Below are 25,638 nucleotides of genomic sequence, written 5' to 3' on the forward strand. Positions count from 1 at the left end.
TGTGGGGGGTGCATGTGTGTGTGTGTGTTTGTGTGTGTCAGAGAGAAAGAGAGCAAGAGAGCGAGAGAGCGAGGGAGGGGGGGAGAGAGAAAGGCAGAGAAACAGAAAAGAGATAATATATGGGCACAAATATACAAATTTAACCTGCTAAGTCTATTTTCATTGTTTAGCTGTTTGTTTCAACTCTGGACACTTAGTACTGGAAAACCAATTTGGAGCCTCAGCCTTGAAGAACCTAATAAATCCTTCCACGAAAGTCAAAACAAACAAACAAACAAACAAAAAAAAGTAAAAAAGTAAAGCAACATGGATGGAATTAGAAGCCCATATACTAATTAAAATAAAACAGACATAGAAAGATAATCACTGCATATTATTCCTCACACGGAGAAGCTAAAATTGCTGATAAGGAGGACTGGTAGTGATAGTTACAGTCTACAAAGAATGGAAGGATATAATATTTCTTTTGCTATTGCTGTGATAAAGCACCATTTCCATAAGAAACTTTGGAAGAAAGTTCATTTTGACTTTTGGTTCCAGGGGGATAATGTGCATCGTGACTGAGAAGCACAGCAGCAAGTGGCAGGCATGGGGGCAGAAGCAGGAAGCTAAGAGCTTACATTTTCAAACACAAGCACAAAACAGAGAGCAGAGAGAGCAAACTAGACGTGGTGGAGAATTTTAGTATCAAATCCTGCCCCTCATGACATCCTTCTTCCAACAAGGCTGCAGTGCCTAAACCTCCCTAAACACTGCCACCAAAAAGAACCTAGTGTTCAAATACCCAAGATTGTAGGGGACAGTTCTTATTCAGAGCACCACAGAGAGACTATAAGATTGTATAGAGAGTACTAAAATACCCCTTTAATCAAGGAAAAAGTTACAGAATTCTGTACAAAGATGGGATGACATTAATTTGCAACAACATAGATAATGTATAAAGAGCCACAGTACAGGAGTTTATTGGCTTCCAATAAAGTGACATGATAAATATTTAAAGATATTGGAGATAGGCATACTAATTATCTGATTTGATCATATTCATTTTACACTAGTCAAATTACGACATTGTGCCAGTAAATACATATAATTACTACGAATTAATTGAAAGCAATTACTTTTAAATTACATCAGGAGTGCCTGTGGTTTAGTTGATCTACAGAAGCTTGTAATCTGAACAGTAACTCTTTCCAAATTGTTTGTTTTTCTCTTCTTATCCAGATCAAACCATTTGTCCTCAACCTTACTGGGTTTGAGATTTTATATATATAATAAGGATGACTGGAGAGAAGGCTCAGCAATTAAGAGCACTGACTGCTCTTCCCGAGGCTGAGAGTTCAATTCCCAGCAACTACATAGTGGCTCACAGCCATCTGTAATGGAACCCAATGCCCTCTTCTGTCATGTCTGAAAACAGCTACAGTGTACTCATATAAAATGAATGAATGAATGAATGAATGAATGAATGAATCTTAGAAAAAGGCCCTTCAAAAGAGTAAAAAAGGAAGGAGGGCTATAAGAAAAGGATAGTTCTAGCAAAAATAAACATATATGCATATGCCTTTATGGGAGCCTAGTGTTTATTCAAATGAAATTTTGAATTGAACAATAATAAATGAGATAATGAAAAAGCAGAACATCTCAAAGAGCATGGAGGAGGTAGGAGTCAACAGAATATTTATCCTCCTTCCTGTTTTTTATTGGCTTTCACATGTTTCCCCAACTCTACGGCTTGAAATTCATTGGTCTAGGTGTCAGTGGTTCTCAGCCTTCCTAATGCTAAGACTCTTTAGGACAGTTCCTCATATCATAGTGATCCCCAACCATAAAATTATTTTTGTTGGTACTTCACAACTGTAATTTTATATTGTTATAAATGATAATATAATTTTTTTGAGATATTGTATTGCCCAAAGGTTTACAACTTATAGGTTGAGAACCAATGATCTAGGTAGTCATATTTTTTAGCTCTTTGCAACACGATTTATTTCCAGTTATGATGCCAGGAACATGGCATTTCTGATTCAATAGATCCCAAAACCTTGGAGGGAGCTCCACACTTCATGTTTTATTTTACTGTCTGGATAGAAATAGGAAGCCAATTATAAACAAATATCCTCCCTTCCCTATATGAGAAGTCAAGAAGTGTGGTTTTCTTTTTTTTTCACTTGTTATATCATTTATTATGGTCACTTGTAATTTAAAAAATAAAATGTTATGAAAGTACGTTTTTTTTTAAAGATGACTTTTATTTTCCAAATAAAATGATGAATTGTTTTCAGGGTGTACATTTTTTACCTATTTTTAAAAAATTTTTTATTAGATCTCTTCTTCATTTACATTTCAAATGCTATCCCAAAAGGCCCCTATACCCTCCCCCTGCCCTGCTTCCATACCCACTCACTCCCCCTTCTTGGCCCTGACATTCCCCTGTACTGGAGCATATAAAATTTGCAAGACCAAGGGGTCTCTCTTTCCAATGATGGCCGACTAGTCCATCACAGGTCCCCTAATGGAGGAGCTAGATAAAGTACCCAAGGAGCTGAAGGGGTCTGCAACCCTATAGGTGGAACAACAATATGAACTAACCAGTACCCCCAGAGCTCATGTCTCTAGCTGCATATGTAGCAGAAGATGGCCTAGTTGGCCATCATTGGGAAGACATGTGGTTTTCAACAGAAGGAATCCTAAGGAAGTATTTCCCCTGATGACAGTGGTTTACTGACTACAAAAATCTTGAGGTTTGTGAACTGATTCCAGGATGTGAGCTTGGAAGAACACTGTGGGCTGGTAGGGAATGTCTGACTATACTACATCCGCACTGACTGCAACAAATTTGGTCCCAGAGGAAGCTGTAATACAAACAGAAGTTACTTATATGTTTTTGGGCAAAAAGAGAAGCCACTGAGTTGGTAGTATGTTATATGGAATAAATACTTAGACTCAGAAGTGCTGGATTCTAGCTGTTGCTCTATAATTATGTGATAAAGTCTATCATCTCCTCCAAGAGGTTTTCTCCTTATCTGGGAAAAATACAGAATAGAATAACTATATATTTTACTGGATCTCAATAACTCTGAACAATTATCACTTATAATATCTGTATTAATCAGGGTTCTCTAAAGTTATAGAACTTATGGAATGTCTCTCTATATTAAGAGAATTTATTGTAATGACTGTAGTCTGTAGTCCAACTAACCCAACAATAGGCAGCTCTGAATGGGAAGTCCAAGAATCTAGTATTTGCTAGATTAGTTGTTTAGTTAGTTGTTTAAGCTGGTCTTCTGAAGAAGTAGGCTCTAACAGAACTTGTGCTGGCAAGTAAGGGCAAGCAGTCAAAGAAGAGTGAATATTCCTTCTTCCAATGTCCTCATGTAGCCCTCCAGCAGAAGGTGTGGCCCAGTTTAAAAGTCTGAACCACCACAAGTGGATCTGGAACTTGTTTTGTCCCAGGCTGACCTTGAAGTCAAAGATCTGCTTCCCTCAGTATCTGGGGATTAAAGGTGTGTGCTAGCTTGCCTGGGGCTAAACTTTTTATGACCACTATGCTTCAAGGTCTATATGTCAAGATCCAGGTAAGAAACCTGTGTCTTCCAGCCTCAAGATCTGAAGCACAGGTGTGCCCTCCATTTCTGGACTGTAGTTCATTCCAGATGTAGTCAAGTTAAGAACCAGGAATAGCCATCACAAAATCCAAAGTCAATAACTACAGAATAATAGGTTCTTTCAAGGGTTTGTGTTGAAGATGAAAACTGGAAGAATTACTGAGCTCTTCATCTTCTAGACCCTATTCATGTCTTAGTTTCTTTTCTCCTCCTGAAAAAACAAATAACATGATCAAGGCAACTTATGAAAGAAACTGTTTCATTTGGAGACTTAATGGTCTCAGGGTGTTAGAGTTCATGAAAATCATGACAGGAAGAATGGCAGCAGTCAGGCAGGCAATGGTGCTGGAACATTAGCTGAGGTTTATACTTGATCTGTGAGCATAAGACAGAGAGGGCTAACAGGGAATGCTATGGGACCTCAAAGACCATCCCTAGGGACACATCTCCTTCAACAAGTTTATATCTCCTAATCCTTCCTAAACCATTCCACCAACTGGGGAGCCAAGCATTCAAATGTATGAACCTATGGGACCATTCTCATTTATACTGTCATAATTTGTGAGCCAGCCTATATGCTGCCCATGACTTCATTTAGACAGGTCAAGGGTAAATATAGTGTTTCTTTCTTCACAAAGAAGAAATGCTAAGATTCATGAGTTTGGTAACTTATCCATGGTGTTAAATGGGGTAGATAAGTAAAGCTTGAATTTAAAGCTTGCCCAGGATTCAGAAAATTACTTCTATCTCTCACTCCATTCCTCCAAATACACTATTGAAAATTTGTTGTAGTTGAGCAACCTACAGATAATTGAAATCTGTCAATTTTTACTTCTTGAAACACATTATAATATCAACAATATTCTCCTAAATTTAGGTGAGATTCAAGAAGAAGGTAATTTGGTCTGAAAAGAAAACGTAAAATGTACATGTGCTTTCATGAGGTATAAATGTGCTATTACACACACAGCTCAGTTCCTGACTAACCTCTACAAATGGTGAAAATAATCTCTTAGCTCAACTGGTTAAGATGTGATGGCAAGGTCACATCTTCCTATTCTAGGAACTAGTAATGTATACTTTTCAAAAAACAGACAATATCTGAGTATGTAGCGCTGCCATCAGCTTTTCTTCTCTGAAGCTGACTCAGACTAAGAACTTGGAACTAAGCTGATTTCGAATTAAGAACATATTCAGCACAGCCTATTTTGTAACTACTGAAAGCAGGCCCAGCAGAAAGGGAGAGTCTCACAGAAAGCCTGGCAACAGGGAATGGCATTACATAAATGCAATGTCTTCACATTTGATTGGGCTTACTGTTGTAGTGACAGAGGAGACTGTACTGGAGATATTGCCATAGTTCTTTAATTGGCTTCATTTCTGTACATCTTCATTTTCCTACTTCTAAATCCTAGAGTACAAAGGATTATAAGATTTTTTTTATGTTCTCAGAATTTTATTAGGTGGAATTTGGGTGAGAGAAAACCCTGAAACAGTTGTCCACCTGATTCAGGACAACTGGTATAGAGGAGCCTTTGTTCTTCAATCTCTATCATATTAGTTTTATGTGAAATTAATCATAGTAAATATCATACACGTATAAGTATATAATTAATTGTAAATTTTTCATTTTCTTACAATGGTACCTGTAAATGCTTTCAAGAAACCCTAAATATATACATTGGAACATTCATATCAGACATTATTGTTCAACTACAGAAAAAAAGATGTGTAATGAAATAGTTATATATGTTCCAAATGATTTTAGTTTCTAAAATTCATGTATGTGTTTTTAATACTGTACTCTTTAATGAGAGGTTGTCCTAAAAATTTTGGGTTTTCAGTCTTAATCTTAAGACCTGCCTAGAGGGGCTTTTCATATATATATATATATATATATATATATATATATATATATGGGTTTTACCTATCGTTTCATCCAAAAGTATTCCTCATTCCACAAAATTTTCCCCACATTCATTTTTTTTATTTTTCTCTTTTATTGAAAATAGATTCTTTTCTTTTATAATATATTCTAACTATAGTTTCCCCTACCTATAGACCTCCCAGTTTATCCCAACCTCTTCTCCTCTCTGGATTCACTTGCTTTCTGTCTCTTATTACTAGAAAAGAACATGCTTCTAAGAGATAATAATTAAACATGATAAAATATAAGGTGAAGGAAAAATACCATATAGAAGTTTTGGCAACCAAAGGGAGGAAAAGTGTTCCAAGGACAGTCACTAGAGTCAGAGACCCGCAAGTTCTCATAGTCAAGATTCCTATAAGAAAACTAAGCTAATAGCTGTAACATATAAAGAAAGCACCTGGCATAGACAGACCCATGTATGTCCTGTGCTTGCTGCTTCAGTCTCTATGTGAGCTCATATGTGCCTTGCTTATTTCATTTAAAAAGTCTTGTTCTTCTGGTGTTCTCCATCCCCTCTGACCCTTACACTCCTTCTACCTCCTCTTCCATGGAAGTTTCCAAGCTTTTAGGGGAGGGATTTGATGGAGACCTCATGATTTATACTTTCTGCATAATGTCTGACTATGGGTCTCTGCATTTCTTCCCATCTTCTGCAAGAAAAACCCTCTTTTTCATTTTTTTCTATTTCTAAACAAAAAGTGTCAGGGGAGAACGTGAATTAATGAATAAGGCAGATCTATGTAAACAGAATATAATAGAAGTCACTTTATTGATATTTTTAGACTACTAGTATTTGGTTTTACCCTAGGTCTCTGGGATATCTAGTCTCTGGTTCTTGGTTATCCAAGCAATGTCAGGTATAGGTCCATCATGTGGCATGGGCCTTAAGTCACATCAGGCATTGGTTGGCTACTCCCACAAATTCTGTGCCACCATTGCGCTAGCATATTTTGCAGGTAGGACAGATTGTAAGTTAGAGGTTTAGTGACTGGCTTGGTGTCTACATTTCTGTTTTGGTACCCTGCAGAGTACCTTCCCACACTGAAGTGACTAGAACATAGGAATGAGAGTTCCATGTAGGCCCTAGCTCAACTTCACCATACTAAATGAGTTGTGTGGGTGTTGTCCTTGGCAATAGAGCCCCACTGTCAGTTTGTGGAGAGAAATCCTTTGTTTTAGCCACAGCCTGGGATATTTGGGTATTTCATGGGATCTCCTTTAGCCAACAACTCAACCAATTTCTGCCACTGAAAATATTACCTGGAGACAAGAGATGGGCAGTTGAGATTTTTATATCCCTCATTACTGGGAGTCTTCATTAGGATCGCTTTCATATATTCCATGAAGTTTCCACTACAATCGATTTCTACACCACCACCCAGATGCCCACAATTCCAGCCTTCTCTCCCCACGCTTCCTCCCCCCTACCCCACCTTCCCTTCTACCTGATTCACACTCTCTGTTCCTATCCACTCACCCCCTGTCTGCAAGTAAACTCTATTATATTTCCCACTCCCAGGAAGATCCATGTGCCCACCCCTATGATCTTCCTTTTTAACCTAACCTCTCTAGTCTACCGATTGTATCTTGGTTATCATTTACTTAACAACTAATATCCACATATAAGCAAATACATCCCATGTTTATCATTCTAGGTCTAGGTTATCTCACTCAGGATGATTTCTTTTATATTCCATCCATTTGCCTGCAAATTTCATTATTTTTTAACAGTTGAGTAATACTCTACTGTATAAATGTACATTTCCTTTATGCTGATTATAAGATGTTTTCATAGGTCAAATATATTCCAGAAAAAGACACAGAAGCTCTATACCCCTGATATGCAAATAATATCTTAAATAAATTCATTTAATGGAGATTTTAGGTTCAGCACAAAACAGAAAGTAAAAATTCCAACGTATTCTCTGTTCCTACACACCCAGTCTTCTCAATAACCAAATTCCATACCCAGGGGGTCAAATTGTTAAACCAATGAGACATCACAATCACCCAATAACCAATTGTGGTTTACTGTAGATACTGTACATTCTTTGACTTTCAACAAATGTGTAATGACACATATTCACATAGTAGGTTCACTCTCCTGTAATTGTTTTATACTCTACTAATTCATGCTTCTTCCCCCTAATGTTTGGCAACTACTTCACCTGTTACTGTCTCCATCACTTTCTCTTTTCAAGAATATTGTATTCTTGGAAACACAGAGATTGTGGCTTTTTCAGCAGCATTAGTGGTATTCCTTTGATAGCTCTCTGTATCTTTCCATCCTTTGGTGACTTAGCTCTTTTTATAGCACTAAATAACTTTCTGTTTTCTAGACATATCTATTCATAGGCTGAAGGATATATAAGATGCATTCAATTTAGAGAAACTATAAATAAAGCAGCTATAAAAATCTGTGTACAGTTTTCTTTTATGAAAATAAGCTTTTATTGAATTTGAGAAAAGAACATAGGGTATAATTGCTCAATAATAATGAAAAAATATGTTCAGTGTTGTAAGAAACTACAAAACTATCTTTTAAAGTGACTGAGAATGTTGAATGTCTACTAGAAATTAGAGGTTTCGCCACATTCTTACCAGTATTTGGTGCTGTCTATGTTCTAGATTTTTGGCCCTTCTACTAGATGTGAATTGGCCATCTTATCAATATAATTTTGTATTTATATTCACAATTTTATACTGAGTACTTGGTTAATGATTTTCTTCTTACTAGACAGTGAGTTTGATGATAGTAAGGAATTTCTCTATGATTTTTTTCATGTTTTCATCTCTTATGTCTAGCAGAGTACCTTGAGCATATTAGACCTTCGATAAGTATTCAAAGAAATTAGTCAAAATCATATCACTCCATCTTGATTATGGGCTTTTATTTTTATAAGGTTCTATGATTTTGGGGGGATGCAGGACAGGATTTGACCTACTTAGACCATGGCATGGAATACTAGCCCCCAAACTGTCAGAACTCAGAAGCATCGACAGCCATCAGAGGCAGCTGCCATATAGTACTTTTCTTTTTCATGTCATATGAGAAAGTCTGACTTCTTACTCAAGCATTTCTTCAAAGCTTCATGAATGTCTCTGTTTCTCAGGCTATAGATAATGGGGTTAAACATAGGTGTCAGGATAGTATAAAGCAGAGAGAAACCTTTGCGTAAATATTGGGAAGAGTTGGCTGAGGGCACAAGATAGGTGGCAATCAGTGTTCCATAAAATACTGTGACAACAGTGAGATGGGAAGAACAGGTGGAGAAAGCCTTTTTCCTGCCTGTGCCAGATGGGATTCTTAGGATGGCAATGAGGATGCAAGAGTAGGATATTGTGATAAGGAAAAATGGGACCAGAGTGACTGCAGAAGAGGTGGCAAAGGCAACGGTCTCAATCAGTGAAGTATCCATGCAGGAGAGATGGATCAAAGGGGCAAAGTCACAAAAGAAGTGATCAATTTCATTAGGGCCACAGAAGTTTTGTCTACACAGCAGGACCATGGTGATGGCTGTGAGGAAGAAGCAGCAGAACCAAGACCCAATAGCCAACCTAAAGCAGAGAGAACCAGTCATGAGGATGGGGTATCGGAGAGGCTGGCAGATAGCTAGGTAGCGGTCATAGGACATCACAGCAAGCAAGAGGCACTCTGTTGCAGCAAGGGATCCAAAGAAGTAGAATTGTGCCAAGCAACCAACCACTGAGATAGTCTTCTGGTCAGCTATAATAATCAGCAACATCTTGGGGACAATGTTAGAGGTGTAGCAGACCTCCAGAAAGGACAGGTTCACTAGGAAGAAGTACATGGGAGTGTGAAGAGCATGGTTGCACAGCACTAGAAAAACAATAAGGATGTTTCCAGAAATGGTTAGGATGTAGAAGATGCAAAACATTATAAAGAGGGAAATATTCAGCTGTAAGATGGAAGAGAATCCTCGAAGAACAAACTCCACTATCACCGTTTGATTTTCCCAGGATAAGGTCATCATACTTTGGTTTCTGTGAAGGACACGATTATAAAAGCATACATAATATAGCTGTTTCTACTTTATGCAAGAATGTGAACAGAATGGTTTTTATTCTATGCTCTCTCTACTCTCTGCTCTATGAGTGAAGAAGAGAAGAGGACTTCTTTAAATCACATGAACGAAGATAATTTAAAATAAGAACTTGCAGCTTTATTCTTTCCTTTTCCCTTACTTGGTATCATCACTTCATCAGGAGCAGAAACATATGAGCTAGAGGAATATAAAGATGGAGAGAGAACTGCATATTGCACATTCTTCCTGAGTGTATTCTAGTAATCTTGTGAGTTTTAGACAGGAAGGAAAATCTAAAGGGAAGTGCAACAGAGAAAACTAGGAGGATGTTTGTGAAATGACAAAGAGAACAAGGTGAGACAAGGATGCAAGACAGAGTCCCTTCTATTTTAAACAGTGACAGTAACTGTCATTTAAGACATTTAAAGAAATCTCTTTTCATATAAATTTTATTTTCCTCTCCATGAGTTTTGTGTGGTGTGGGTCATTTCTGAATTGTTTTCATGGCATTTTAAAGAATTTAAATAGGAAGTTTGAGATTCTCTGATTCCAAGGTTACAGGTTGTGAAGGCATAACCAGGAACAAGTACATCATCTCACAATTTTAAACAGATATTATAAAGGCAAATTAAAAGATTTTTATCTAAGGCTTTAATAAGTTATACCCATTTTGGATATAACAGCACAAGGAGTTGATAAAGTACAAAACAAACTACTCTGCTCATGTTCTATCCAGTACCAGAGAGTGTAACCAACTATGTGTATGATATGTGTAATTTGGGGACTGTTGGGTGAGTTAAGGAATCCTAGCTCTCCTCTTCAGTTGCACTTTGATGAAAGCCACTCACCAACAACAAAGCACTAAGTAAACAGAGAAGCACTCCCAACTCCTGCAATGGTTCTAAGGATGAACCCACTGTACTAATTTCAAGGTCTGAATCCTGTATGAAACTTCTTATGGCAATTATGGAGAAAATATATGGTTGAGGAAGGTAAGGTGAGAAAAATCTATGTATAGGCACATAAAGCACCATGTGGGTGTAACAAAGGGCTTGTTACCATGAGAACTCAAAAAGCCTTAAGTAAAGCCAGGGATTCTGCTTCACGGGTCTGACTTTATATTTGGTCTAGCTTTCTCAAGTCTCAGCTTTTTTCATTGTAAATGAAATAAAAGTTTGAAGAAGAATGTAAAAAATGTAAAAATCATACAAATAAAATATTGGAAAACCATTGACTATGCTGGGTTTTTTGGTAATATTTAAGTTTACTACAGAATACTCTGCTTAGAAGGACCACTGATAGCAAATATAAATCTCTCTTGCATTGCCCTGAACCATGAGTGGTCATGAAATATGGTGTTAAAAATTGATCTTTCTTGCCCTGTGTCACACCTACAGCCTTTTGTTAATATGCTGATCCTATTTTTACACTGCTGTAGAAAACTAGAGACCATCCTATGGGATATGAATTCTAACTTACTGAGGGTTTTATAGAACTAACCTGCAATCTCTATGAGTTCTAACAATCACGGGATGCCTAATATCTAATGACTCAGACTCTGAGATCATTGAGGATTCATTCTCTGAGCTCATATAGGGAAGCTGTGAAGAAGTTACTTCTCTCTACCTGCTGCAAAACAAACCTATGATTTGAGATCTTAGAAAAAAGTTCAATTGTGACACTGTACAACTAGACTCCTGAATACTGCTGCTGATAATAATGATATGCCTGCCCCAGCTAATCTTCCAAGTGCTGAAAATCTAGGACTCATAAAACCATCACCGTAACTCATCGCAACTGCAAGTACTTTACAGGTAGTTACACTTTATATGGGAACACAGTGATCTTGTTTATCTATCCATGCATATCAGGCAAAATGAGACAGTGATGAGATTTAAACCTATTGTGGACTTCCAGCTGCTAACAACACTGACTATCTGGGAGTGTAGCTAAAAAAGCTGTCTACATCATCAGACAAAGGTAAAAATAAAAATAGTTCCACAGGGCAAATTTCCACACAATTTTAAAAATTGTGGAGAGGGAGGAAGCCCTTTTTTGAGTATAATTTTGAGTATAATTCCATAAAAAGCATCATTCTCTTTAAATATTCTATAGTGTCTCCTGGACCTGTTTTTTATTTACTTTTATATTCTTTCTTTATCATCATTTTAAAAATCGGAGTAATCTATTATCTTAAAAACTTTCAGAAGCATGTTGGAGCAGTTGCTCAGAAACTTACTCTTTCCCCTCTACCAAGTGATTGCCCCACTTACTCAGGGTTGCTTCATACCCTGGATATAGCACAGAGAATCCTGAAATGAATAGAAAGTTTAGTCAGAATAAATAGAACACAATGGAGCCAAATTAAGAACACAGGCTCTAAAACTAAATGGGCTAGGTTCAAATCCTTCGCTCAACCACAAATGTATTTGAGAAAGCTTGAAAACTTTAAGGAAAGAACAACTATATATTTCCTCCCATTCTGTGTGGATGAGGTTTCAAGGGTAACAAAGGTAGATGACCTGACCTCCCTACCCTAACTTGCAATCACAATCTCCTCAGCTAAACTGAGGAAACTTTGAAAGGGCTTTGTTGAAAAAGCCAGAGGTATAGGCTTTTACATAAACTGTTCACATACACTTTTCATTCTAGGACCTCAAGAGTCTAACAAGTTATTCAGTGGGGAGTGCAAGATGGTGGTAGATGATTGAGCCCAGAGAATGTGTTCCTAAGTGATAGTATATCCCCCACCTTCCCTTCCATATATTTTCTCTCCTCTCTCTTCCTTCCATATATTTCTCTCCCTGCTTCCCTTATCTCTCCTAAAAAAGACTTCCCCTGCACTACCTCCTTTCCTCTCAGTTCTGTCCAGAATAGGCAATCTTGTCATTAGATAGATGGTGGACACCTTGTGGAACACATCTGCTTCCATTAACTAGAGATGGTCAACAAGAACAGCTTTAAAGACAATTAAAAGAAAGCAATTCAATCAGAAATTATTTACATTGTTCTTTTTATGTGACAGGTGCCCACTACACAGCTCAAACTGACCTGGAACTTTGTCCCCCTGCTGAAGTTCTTATGTGCTGGAATTATAGATATGCACCATCATGTCTGGCTTAGATTGAAGGTTTCTAACATTCTTTTGAAACTTGACTTTGTTATTGTTCTAACATAAAATATTCCATTTCTCCAGGATGGATTCATACACAAATTTGTGAGGAAAAGAAAGGGCTTGTCACAACCAAAGTTAAAACACAAATACTTTGTAAATTGCACGTTTTGTCACTTTCATTTGCAAGATTGAAAACAAAACAAAGGCAGATGTGAGGTGAATTTAGGGATCTTCTATATGGAACCCATTCTCTGAACTGAAGGCAAGGGATACATATCATCAATGGCCACTCAATCGATTCATTCAAAAATGGATCTCACAGTAAAACACTGAACTCATGCTAGGTGTGGTCAACTCATGTAAGCAGTGTGTTAAACTGATAAGAATTTGATTTTGCTAATAAGATAATAGTTAATTAGGACATTAGTGAAGTTTATCCCAGTCCAATCTAGCTAAATATAGACTAAGACCTGGGAAAGGGAGTATATTACCAGAACAGATCCGCTTTGCCCATCAGAGACTTGGAGAGGTCCATTCCTAATTTGCAGAGCCAGACCACATAGAATAAAACATGTCCACTTACCCTGGATTTAAATAATAACATTAGATGTGTGGAATCTTGCTTTTATCCAGAAATACACCTCCCTGTACATTCATTAAAAACTAAGGACTGTGAATCTGGAAGGCCAGTGGAATATTGACCCTGTTTCTCAATCTATTCCATTGTGTAAAGTTTAGTCCCTTTGTGAGTAAAGTTGTAACCTCCCCAATGATGTCAAACACAGAAATTTCCCAAATGGCTCACCTGGGAAATATCTGTTTATTTTGCAAAGTATCTGAAAGCAAGGTACCTTCATCACACAGGAAATCTCTTCATTCTTTTGCTATACGTTAAGCTTGTACTTAGAGAAAGTCTGCAAGACCTTGGTAAAGAGTACTGTTTGAAAAATGTGTGGTTGCATTATACTTTATCAGAATGGGTTATCACTGAAAGAAATATTTGATTTATTTCTATCCTTCAGAAGAAAGATAGGACCTTGCATCTCCTTACTGTGATAGATTTGTCAGGGAACTGAAGTGTCTACACTAGTAAGTATGTACTATCGAAACCTATAATGGGGAGAGAATGCCCCCAACTAAGCATACTACCAAGTAAAACCCTAATTTAAGGAATGGTTACATCTTATTGAGTCATTGGCCAAAATAAACACAAAATATTATAAGCTATTGATTATGCTATTGGATACACTCCACAATTTGACAGTAATGTCCTATTACTAAAAACACCACTTATATCATTAAACAAGGAGTAGCTGAGCTACTGTTGAACAAGTTTAACCACTATTTATTGGTGATCATGGTGCTGCTAGGTTCAACACATGCTAACAGAGGAAAAAAGTAGTCATCAATGTCAACCTGCTAGGATTAAGCCTATTATTACATCTGGTAACCACTCAACAACACTGAGTAACAGTAATTATAAAGGCACAATTTTTATACCAAGAAGCAAAACAATCTAACTCCAGATGATTAGGTATAAATACACAAATATAAATAATAAAAACAAGTCTCAACCAAACATTGGTACTCTCATTGTAAAGTCTTCCAAAAAAAAAAAAAAGCAATTTAGATGACATATAAGACAATGATTTCAAAGTAGCAATCATGAACTTAATCTAATAATTCAAAGAGGATATGGATACATGCTTCATGTTGAGGTATATTCCTTATATATTGAGCAGAAATTAAAATTCATCTAACAAAAGCAAACCCAGGACCAGATGGTTTTAGCACAGAATTCTACCAGAATTTCAAAGAAGAGTTAATGCCAATGCTCCTCAAATTATTCCACAAAATTAAAACGGAAAGAAAATTGTCTAATTTGTTTCACAAGACCACAGATATGCTGATACCCAAATCATATAAAGAGTCAACAGTAAAAGAAGATTACATACCAATTTCTTTTATGAACATAGATGCAAAAACGTCTCAATAAAATACTTAAAAACATAAAGCAAGAACACATCAAAAAGATCATCTACCATGATCTAGTAGGCTTCATCCCAGAGCTACACTAGGTCAACATACCAATGGTCAACATACATAAATCCATAAATCTAATCCACCATATAAACAGACTAAAAGACAAAAAAAATGCATGATATTCTCATTAGGTGCAGAAAATGTCTTTGATAAAATTTAACATCCATTTATAATAAATGCACTGGAGAGATTACAGATACATACAAGAGATATGCCTCAACATAACAAAGCCAATTTATAGGAAGCCCATGGCTATCAATTTAAATGGGGAGAAACTCAAAACAATTCCACTAAAATTAAAAACAAGAAAAAACTGATCACTCTCTTCATAAATATTTATAGAATTTGAAATCTTAGGTAGAGCAATAAGAAAATTGAAGAAAATTAGGGGGGTACAAATTGGAAAGGAAAAAGCAAGGTATTTTTGTTTGCAGATAATAGGATAGTATACACAAGTGACTCTAAAAACTGCACTAGTAAACTCAGCAAAGTATCTGGATATAAAACCAACTCACAAAGCCAGTTGTATTGATTGTTGTACTACTGAGCTGTAGTAATAAAAACAACATGGCACATAAAGAGATCTATTAATCAGCTGAATCAAATTGAAGACCCATTCATAAATCCACACACATATGGGCACCAAGAATACAGAGCCCTCTAAATAAACAAGATAGATACACCTGTAAACTTGTTCTAAGACAGCTTGGCCTGAAAAGCCTATACCAGTTGAGATCCTAGAGCTGAAAGTAGAAGTAGACTCATGCCCTCCTTACCTAACCCAGAAGCTACCTCCAACGGGAAAAGGAAAATTTAGTTCCCTTTAAAGGAGTCTCACTGGAGAAACAAAGTACTCTTTTTTTTTCTTCATGTCGTTAATACTTTCTTTTTTTTTTTTTAAAGAAAAAGACATTTTTATTAGATGTTTTCTTCATTTACATTTTAAATGCTATCCCCTTTCCTAGTTTCCTCTCCGAAAATCCCCTATACCCTTTCCCCTCCCCTGCTCCCCAACCCACCCACTTCCACTTCCTGGCCCTGGCATTCCCCTATACTGGGGCATAGAATCTTCACAAGACCGAAGAAACAAAGTACTCTTAAGGTTAAGCCAGCAGTATATGGCAAACAGAAAATGAGCTAGAGAGCTCTTTGAAGGTCCCTTGTCTCAAAATGTCTTGTCAGGGCTCTTCGTTTGTTTTTTATTTTCTTCTACTTTGTTAGATAGTGGATTATATAGGTTGATTTCCATTGTGTCCCAAAAGTTTGGTTATATTGTGCCTTCATTATCATTAATTTCTAAAAAGTCTTTAATTTCGTTCTTTATTTCTTCCTTGACCAAGTTATCATTGACTAGAGCATTGTTCAGTTTCGATGTGTATATGGGCTTTCCCTTCTTTTTGTTGTTATTAAAGACCAGCCTTAGTCCGTGGTGATCTGATATGATGTATGGGATTATTTCAGTCTTCTTGTATCTGTTGAAGCCTGTTTTGTGACTAATTATATACTCAATTTGGAAAAGGTATCATTAAAATGCTTCTACATCTTCCTCCTTTCTATTTAAGCTAAAACTCAAACACAATTTAACTATTACAGCAGAAATAATTATCAATCTCATAAATTTAACAGTCCATGTTTACTTATGAAGATCCATTGATGGAATGAGCTTTCATAACTGCAGTCTTGATCATCTGTCCTTTAGCAAATTTCTACTTCAGCATCATGGCTTTCAGTCTGCCAGTCTTGTGAAGATATGTCCTTCTCCAGCTGATTTTTTGAGCTCTTTTCATACAGAGGAGAATCAGCTTTCTGCATTGTTGTCTTTCTGTGTTTCTTCCTTCCTTGAGTCATGCCTTTTATGTGTAAGCTTTTCTTAATCCTGATCAGATCTTTATTAATTTTGATGAAACCCATAGTCTTTCATCACCTGTGGACATATAGACAAAACATATTGCCCAATATAACACATTCTCTGACTTCCATTCTGATTTTTAAATTTTTAAAAAATATATATGTTGATCTAATTCAGCAGGATATTTCCCATAATCTACTGTCTTTCAGCTAATCTTATTTCCCCTTTCTGTTTATAAAGATATAATTAGTTCTTTATGAGTCGATGTATAATCTAGACACTAAGGCATTTGCATTCCATGCCAGGCTCTATCCCAACAAGTCAGTCTTCTCATCCATTTAGACACAGAAACAATCAATTCATATTACATGTCAATATAGACTGTCAGCTAAAATAGATAACCATTGTCTATGATCGAAGCAATATCAATCTGAGCTCCCCATTATTTAGTAGATATCTTCTACATAGGTTTGTGGCTATATAGGCAATGTTCTATTTTGATCTCCCCACACATTTAATTTGTCTGACAGGTTGTTTTAGTTGGGATGATGTTCCAATTCCAACCATATGTGAAACCAGACTGACTCCATGACATGGTCCAAAAAGACATTTTAAGAAATTAGAACTTCCTTTCCATTTCCCAGAACTAGGTAAGTCTGGACAAGTCAGTTTCTTGGAAGACCAATTATAAGTCAATTATAAGCTGCCCCACCATCTGGCCTAAGGCAAAAATAGTCAGTCAGGGTGAGTTAGCAACAATTTCTAGTCTCCCACTGAAAAGTCCCCAGAGTCCTAAATAACCAATCAACACAAAGGTTACCTAACTCTTCCTGAAATTCCACCAATTGGCTTTAAATAGTTCCTGAGAGCTCACTACTGCATCTCCATCTTGATGAATGGTAGACCCGTGAATGCTGGATTCCTGCAGAATAAAGGCTGTATGCTTTTGCATAATATTTGAGTCTGGGGTATTAGTCTTCAGTGAATCATGAACTCTTACATTTGGAGGTTTGTCTGGGATTCAGTGGAGACCCCTGGCCAGAATATTTGAGTGTTTTTCTGAACAGTACAACTGGGTGCCTGATTCTCTCTCATCTTGTCTATTTCTGTGTTTCTGTTTCGGGTTTAATCTGGAGGCTAAGTGGGACAAAGTGTACACATTTTTGTCACTAGGCCAGGGGCTATGGAGGATACTCCCAACCCACAACAAGAAGCAGGAGAACTTGCTAATTCTCATCTGATTTCTGAACTGGCTGTGGGTTTTTAGGTCTCCTGTGCACAGGGTAGAAGACTGTCTGAGACAGCCTTTTCATTTTGCTTTGGCTTTCCCAGGAACATCCTTTTGTGCTGATCTGTGTGTATTCTGCTTGTGCTTTTCATCCTCTTATACAAGTTTTCTTTGATTCTTAAGATGGGACAGGCACAGAGCACCCCACTGGGCTCAGTCATAAACCATTTTAAGGATGTCTGCTGAGTTTCAGAAGATTCAGGTCTTATTGTTCATCCTGGCAAATTAATCATCTTTTGCAGGAATGAATGACCCACCTACAAAGTAGGATGGCCTGAAGAGGGGACTTTACATCTCCTCACCATCTACAGAGTAAAAGTTGTTGTCTATGATGCCAGGGGCCACCTGGACCAGGTGTCATATACCATCACATGGCAATACCTGGTCAAGAAGCCTGCTGCTTGGATGAGACCCTTTTTGTCACTGATCTCACTACTCCCTGCTCTCCTTCCTCAGAAGGATTGTGGGTCACAGCCCTCTGGCTTGCTCCCCCTTTCGTTCCCAAGGAAGATCTCTGTCCTCCTTATGTCCCTGTCCCTGCCACCACAACTCCTCCCCAGCTGACACAGGCAGAAGGAGGAGCATCCCCTGATTCTCCTGATTTCACTTGAAGTCCACTCCATATTCCAACCTATACTGCCTAGAGGGCTGACTCTACTACTATCCTGCCCCTCCAGGCTACAGGAACTCTCTTAGTTAAGGTTTTACTGCTGTAAACAGACATTATGAACTCTATGCCCATGGTGACACACTTCCTCCCACAAGGACGCACCTATTCCAACAAGGCCACATCTCTAAATAGTGCCACTTCCAGGGCCAAGCATTTTCAAACCACCACAGGACCCCCAGATGTCAGAGAAACAGCTCATGACCTATGTACCATTTGCCAGGAATGATCTTTGCAATTAGAAACTGCAGAACCCTCAATTTTCAGAAAAACCACCAGCTCTCACATGCCTTTTAGACTCAATTATGTTGACTTATCAGCCTACCTATGACAACTGCCACAACCACTCTGGGTCCTCTTCACAACAGAGGAAAGAGAGAGCATTGCAGGAGCAGCCCAGAAATTGGTTCTGGGGACAAATGGGGTAACCACCCAGATCCAGGCTATTATTGATTCAACCTTCCCTTAGGCTCAACCCAACTGGGATTATAACTCTGCTGAAGGTAAGGAGAGGCTCCAGGACTACTGCCAGGTTCTGATTATGAAGTCTGGATTCAGAGACATAACTACAGGACTCTGGAACCTCACTGGAAAGGATCTCACACAGTGATACTGACCACAACAGCTGTTAAAGTGGACATGGATACATCACTCCCACATTAAGCCTGCCTGGAGAAAGACAGCCCAGCAGTTGAAGTCCTGCCAGAGGAGGCACCCTGATGAATTGATGCAAGAGCAACGGAAGGTCACACCACATCCTGTTGATCCACTGAAGCTATGACTCCAATGCTCCTGATTCTGCATGCCTGTAACTTGCTGCCTATTGCATCACCCTTACCAGTCCCACAATCTGACATGAACAATAACTAATACCAGGACTGAGGGCATCTCTACCAAACCTCTAAGATGTACCCAGCAAATACTTGGTTTCCTGATTTGGTCTTTGACCTGGCCAAACTGTTACAAATAACCTGGGCTGACTAATTTATCAAAAATACTCCCTCTTCATCTGCCCTGGGCATGACCAAGACAAAACATAGAGAAAGAAATGTGAGATGACAGCAGATTACTTCTATGCAAGTTGGGGCTGTGAAACTACTGGAACTATATACTAGACCCTACCCTGGAAAAATAAGTATATTATGCTCACTAGAGTTGGGGAAAACTCTTATATGTCAGACAATAGGTGTAATCTGGTTCGCATACATGTCACTGAAGCAAAGAAAAGTCAGATAGAAATGGGAAAAATGGGGCCTAAAACTATATGAAAAAAAAAAAACCAAGATATCACACCAAGACCAGGGGCCCTGTTTACCATACAGCTGATCAGCATTGTTGGACTCAGACTCCCACTGGGCCCCCATAATGTATTGGCAAAGCCAAATTGATCACCTCCTAAGCCTTCTGCCACCTGCACTGACCACTTCATCCAAACACATCACCTTTTGTCCCAGCAAAATCCCAAACCAGGACCCCCTGCAATTATAAGAGGCCATTTTCCAGGTTCTTAATTATTCTCACCACAATCTAACACAAGACTGTTGGTCATGCTTGAATGCTTAACTCTCTTACTATGAAGGAGTGGCAGCCTTTGGGGATTCCTCACAGATCATCAACAGCACTCAATGTAGATGGCTACAATCAGACCAAAGAAATTTAACCCTATAATCTATAACAGCACAGGGATTCTGTATTGGAAACCAGGTTTCCACCCCTGCAACTGCACCACATCCCTGGCCATTATAGATATATGCTGCCCCCAGAGAATGCTTGGTGGGCTTGTGTCTTGGATTCATACCATGGATTTTCATTCTAATTATAAACACGACCAGGGATTTTAATATACTGGTTCAACTTGTTCCTAGAGTGCATTACTACCCAGGGGAGGATTTCTTCAAACAACTGACCCCATCATCCAATCAGGTAAAGAGATTGGCCATTTCTGCTGTATTGCTAGGGGTCCCTCCTTAGCCAAGGACTAGCTGGAACTGCTGGCATAGGGGCCTCATCCCTAATACTCCAGGATAAAAATTACAAGCCCTTACAGATGACTATAGATACAAATATACAAGAGTTGAAAAAAGTCTACCATGGCCCTACAGGATTCCCTACCTTCCCTGGCAGAGGTGGTCTTACAAAGAAGAAGGTCCCTAGATTTGTTGTTCCTCTGGCAGGGAGAACTCTGTGCAGCTTTAGGTGAGGAATGTTGTTTCTATGTTTACCACTCAGGGATGGTCAAAGAGTCCATGGCCTTAATCAGAAAGAGGCTTCAGGACAGAAAATTGAAAAGAAAACAGTCTCTGGGTTGGTATGAGTCCTTCTTCAACTGGTCTCCTTGGCTGACCAACCTTGTCTCTGGTCCTAACTATCCTCTCATCCTACTGATGCTGGTCTTGACTTGTGGTCCTTGCATAATCAATGCTTTAGTTAAGTTTGTTAAGGAATGGATATCCACTATTCAATTGATGATTCTTAAATAACAGTAACAGTCCATGGAAACATCTTAAGCATTTGAGATGGTCCATTACTCAAGAGGGAAGTGAGAGGACTGAGCCAGGCTGACTCCATGACAGACTCCAAAAAGACATTTTAAGAGACTAGGCCCAGTGTAAAGGAATGCCAGGACCAGGAATGGGAGTGGGTGGGTTGGGAGCAGGGGAAGGGGGAGGGTATAGAGGATTTTCAGAGGGGAAATTAGGAAAGGGGATAACATTTTAAATGTAAATAAAGAAAATATCTAAGACAGACAGACAGACAGACAGACAGACAGACAGACTAGGCTTCAGTTTCTGCTTCCAGATTGGGCAAGTCTGGAAGCCAGTACCTGGAAAGACCACAGTCCAAGGGCAGCCAATCAGAAGCTGCCTCACCATCTGGCCTGAGGAAAAAAAATCATCAGTCAAGACAAGTCAGCAACAGTTTCTAGGCTTCCCCCTAGGGACAGAGGCAAATCAAGATAAAAGTCACCTAACCCTCCCAGGGATTTCATTAATCAGCTTTAAAATGGACCTGGAAGCTCACCGTTGCAACTCCACTTTGATGAATGGTACACCCGTGCATGCTGGATTCCTGCAGAATAAAGGCTCTTTGCTTTTGCATACTATTTGAATCTGGGGTACCATTTTCAGTGAATCATGGACCCTTACAATACCATTAAATTTTTATATGGACAAAAATTTTATTAGATTTTTTAGAATAAAATAAATTATCAATCCCAAGTTGAAGTTCTAGAAATACGAAGCATAGTTCAATTGAATCATATACAATGTATTTTAATGCAAGTTTCAGATTTGTTTATATTATATATTCATTAGAATGCAGAAATAGTTAATTCTAGGTAAGCTTTTTATTTATTTTCAGCTTTTAAAAATAGAGTGTTTTCCATGCAGTACTTTTTAATTATGGTCTAGAAAGAGAAAAAAATAACACTAAAAATGAGATTCGGCAAACTTACATAGAAATTTTTGCATATATCATGTGCAAAATTTTAAACTACAAACTTACTTAAAAATAAACAAATGCAATAAAATCTAAAATAGTTGTGTTTCTTTTTTAAGGGCTGGTAATATGGTTCAGTGGTTTATTATTATTAATTAGTTAATTAATCTACTTATTCACTTTCATCCCAATTATAGCCCCCTCATCTTTCAATCCCACATTTATAAATACTTATCCTCATTACCCCTTCCCCTTTCCCTCAGAGAAGGTGGGGGCTACTGAGGGAAAGCCTGAGATTTCTAGTCCTGGCAGAACTAAGCACACCCTGTCCCAATGAGGGCTGCCAGGCAGTCCAGTTAGGGAAGGGGTCCAATAGCAGGCAACAGAGTCAGAAACAGTCCCACTCAAATGGTTTGGGACTCACATGATGTTCTTGTTTTCATTAGCTTAATAGTATTCAATTGTATAAATGTACCACATTTTGTTTATCCATTCTTCAGTTGAGGGACATCTAGGTTTCCAGTTTCTGGTTATTACAAAGCTTATATGAACATAGTTGAGCAACTGCCCTTGTAATATATGGAGGTTTCTTGGGTGTATCCCCAGGAGAGTTATAGCTAGATCTTGGGGTAGAACCATTACCAGTTTTCTGAGAAACAGACAAAATGATTTCCAAAGTGGTTGTACAAGTTTGCACTCCCAGCAGGAGTGGAGTAATGTACCCTCTTGCTCCACATTCTTGCCAGAATGTGCTGTCACTTGAATTTTTGATCTTAGTGATTCTGATAGGTTTAGGATGGAATCTTGATCTTCCTTCCAGCCCACATCTTCACATACAGTCTTGTACTTGCATACTATTTCCCATACCACTGGGCTGCCTGACACCTAGGAGGCATGCCCTAACTGGGGACACACAAATGGAACACACATGCCCCAACCCCCTCCAAGAGAATCCCAGCAAGCCCAACAGCCATGAGCTCTGGCTGCCCTACCAGAGCTCCATCTTCCTTTCAGCCCACATCTCCGCCTGCAATTGCAAACCAACTCAATGGTCCCTATCCTAAAATGCTGCCTCCAGGAGGTCTGCTTCAATTTGGGTGGCACAGGAACTACCAAGTCAGTCAACACCAGAAGCAGATGGTGAAAGACAAGCACAAGAGCATAATCAACAGAAGCCAGTGCAATATGGCACCATCAGAACCCAGCTCTCTTACTACTGCAAGATCTGAATATCCTAAAACACCTAAAGAGCAAGACTGTAACTTTAAATCTCATTTCATGAAAATAATATAGGCCTTCAAAAGGGAAATAAATCAATCCCTTAAAGAAATACAGGAGCGTTTTGCCGGAGCATCTGTGGGAGCCATCTTCGTTCCCGGATCCTGCTGAGACTAGTCTGCACAGGTGAGAGTGTGGACTACAGAAGCTAACAGCTTCTGGGACAGTTGGGAGCCACAGAGCTTCTGTGGCAGACCCTGTTTCAGCTCCAGAAATCCGGGCACCTTCCCTGCCAGAGGAGAGGTGTCCGCCCGGCCCAGGAGGGTGTTGCTGGAGCATCTGCAGGAGACATCTTGGTTCCCGAATCCCTCCAAGAAAAGTCTGCACAGGTGACAGTGTGGACTACAGAATCTAACAGCTTCTGGGACAGGCAGGAGCCACAGAGCTTATGAGAGAGACCCCATTTCAGGCTCCAGACATATGGGCACCTTCCCTGCCAAAGGAGAGGTATCCACCAAGCCCAGAAGGGCAGACCAAACCTACGGATAATAGGAGTACATGAGAATGAAGATTTTCAATTTAAAGGGCCAGCAAATATCTTCAACAAAATTATAAAATAAAACTTCCCAAACCTAAAGAAAGAGATGCCCATGAACATACAAGAAGCCTACAGAACTCCAAATAGACTGGACCAGAAAAGAAATTCCTCCCAACACGTAATAATCAAAACAACAAATGCACTAAAGAAAGATAGAATATTAAAAGCAGTAAAGGAAAAAGATCAAGTAACATATAAAGGCAAGCCTATCAGAATTAAACCAGATTTTTCACCAGAGACTATGAAAGCCAGAAGATCCTGGGCGGATGTTATACAGACACTAAGAGAACACAAATACCAGGCTAGGCTACTATACCCAGCCAAACTTTCAATTACCAAAGATGGAAAAACCAAAGTATTCCACGACAAAACCAAATTCACACATTACCTTTCCACGAATCCAGCCCTTCGAAGGATCATAAAAGAAAAAAAAAAAAAACAAACAAACCAAACAAAAAACAATACAAGGAAAGAAACCACGTCCTAGAAAAAGCAAGAAAGTAATCCATCAACAAACCTAAAAGAAGACAGCCACAAGAACAGAATGCCTACTTTAACAACAAAAATAATAGGAAGCAACAATTACTTTTCCTTAATATCTCTTAATGTCAATGTCTCAAATCCCCAATAAAAAGACATAGACTAACAGACTGGTTACACAAACAGGACCCAACATACTGCTGCTTACACGAAACCAATCTCAGGAAAAAAGACAGAAACTACCTCAGAATGAAAGGCTGGAAAACAATTTTCCAAGAAAATGGTCTGAAGAAACAAGCTAGATTAGCCATTCTAATATCAAATAAAATCGACTTCCAACCCAAAGCAATCAAAAAAGACAAGGAGGGACACTTCATACTCATCAAAGGTTAAAATCTTCCAAGAGACACTCTCAATTCTGAATTTCTATGCTCCAAATACAAGGGCAGCCACATTCATTAAAGAAACTTTAGTAAAGCTCAAAGCACACATTGTACCTCACACAAGAATAGTGGGAGACTTCAACACACCACTTTCATCAATGGAGAGATCATGGAAACAGAAACTAAACAGGGACACAGTGAAACCAACAGAAGTTATGAAACCAATGGATCTGACAGATATGTACAGAACATTTTATCCTAAAACACAAGGATATACCTTTTTCTCAGCACCTCATGTTACCTTCTCCAAAATTGACCATATAATAGGTCACAAAACAGGCCTCAACAGATACAAAAATATTGAAATTTTCCCATGCATCCTATCAGATCACTATGGACTAAGGCTGATCTTCAATAACAACATAAATAATAGAAAGCCAACATTCATGTGGAAACTGAACAACACTCTTTTCAATGATACCTTGGTCAAGGAAGGAATGAAGAAAGAAATTAAGGACTTTTTAGAGTTTAATGAAAAGGAAGCCACAACATACCCAAAATTATGGGACACAACAAATGCATTTCTAGGAGGAAAACTCATATCTCTAGAACAAAAGGAAGCAAATTCACCCAAAAGGAGTAGACAGCAGAAAATAATCAAACTCAGGGATGAAATCAACCAAGTGGCAACAAGAAGAACTATTCAAAGAATCAACCAAAGAGGAGCTGGTTCTTTGAGAAAATCAACAAGATAAATAAACCCTTAGCCAGACTCACTAGAGGGTACAGGGAAAGCATCCTAATTAACAAAATCAGAAATGAAAATGGAGACATAACAACAGATCCTGAAGAAATCCAAAACACCAACAGGTCCTTCTACAAAAGGCTATACTCAACAAAACTGGAAAACCTGGATGAAATGGACAAATTTCTAGACAGATACCAGGTACCAAAGTTAATTCAGGATCAGGTTAATGA

The 25,638-nt window shown here is 38.4% G+C and overlaps 1 protein-coding gene and 1 long non-coding RNA gene across 2 annotated transcripts in view; both read right to left on the reverse strand.

Moving 5' to 3' along the window:
- Positions 1-8,579: 8,579 nt before the first annotated feature.
- Positions 8,580-9,530, reverse strand: Olfr266 (olfactory receptor 266). The gene has a single exon (NM_146489.1). It carries the CDS (start codon positions 9,528-9,530, stop codon positions 8,580-8,582), a length of 951 nt encoding a protein of 316 aa, NP_666700.1.
- Positions 9,531-14,279: 4,749 nt separating this feature from the next.
- Positions 14,280-25,638, reverse strand: part of Gm35507 — a 52,055-nt gene continuing 40,696 nt past the window's right edge. Inside the window, exon 4 of the long non-coding RNA XR_375943.1 lies at positions 14,280-16,663. This is a non-coding gene — a long non-coding RNA (predicted gene, 35507). The remainder of the gene's footprint in view (positions 16,664-25,638) is intronic.

This window comes from Mus musculus, chromosome 3 (assembly GCF_000001635.26).
Source record: "Mus musculus strain C57BL/6J chromosome 3, GRCm38.p6 C57BL/6J".
In the NCBI taxonomy this organism is placed as follows: Eukaryota; Metazoa; Chordata; class Mammalia; order Rodentia; family Muridae; genus Mus; species Mus musculus.

Bases quoted from the DNA above. Each gene is read 5' to 3' on its own strand.
- Olfr266 (NM_146489.1), bottom strand. From the start codon at position 9,530: ATGATGACCTTATCCTGGGAAAATCAAACGGTGATAGTGGAGTTTGTT.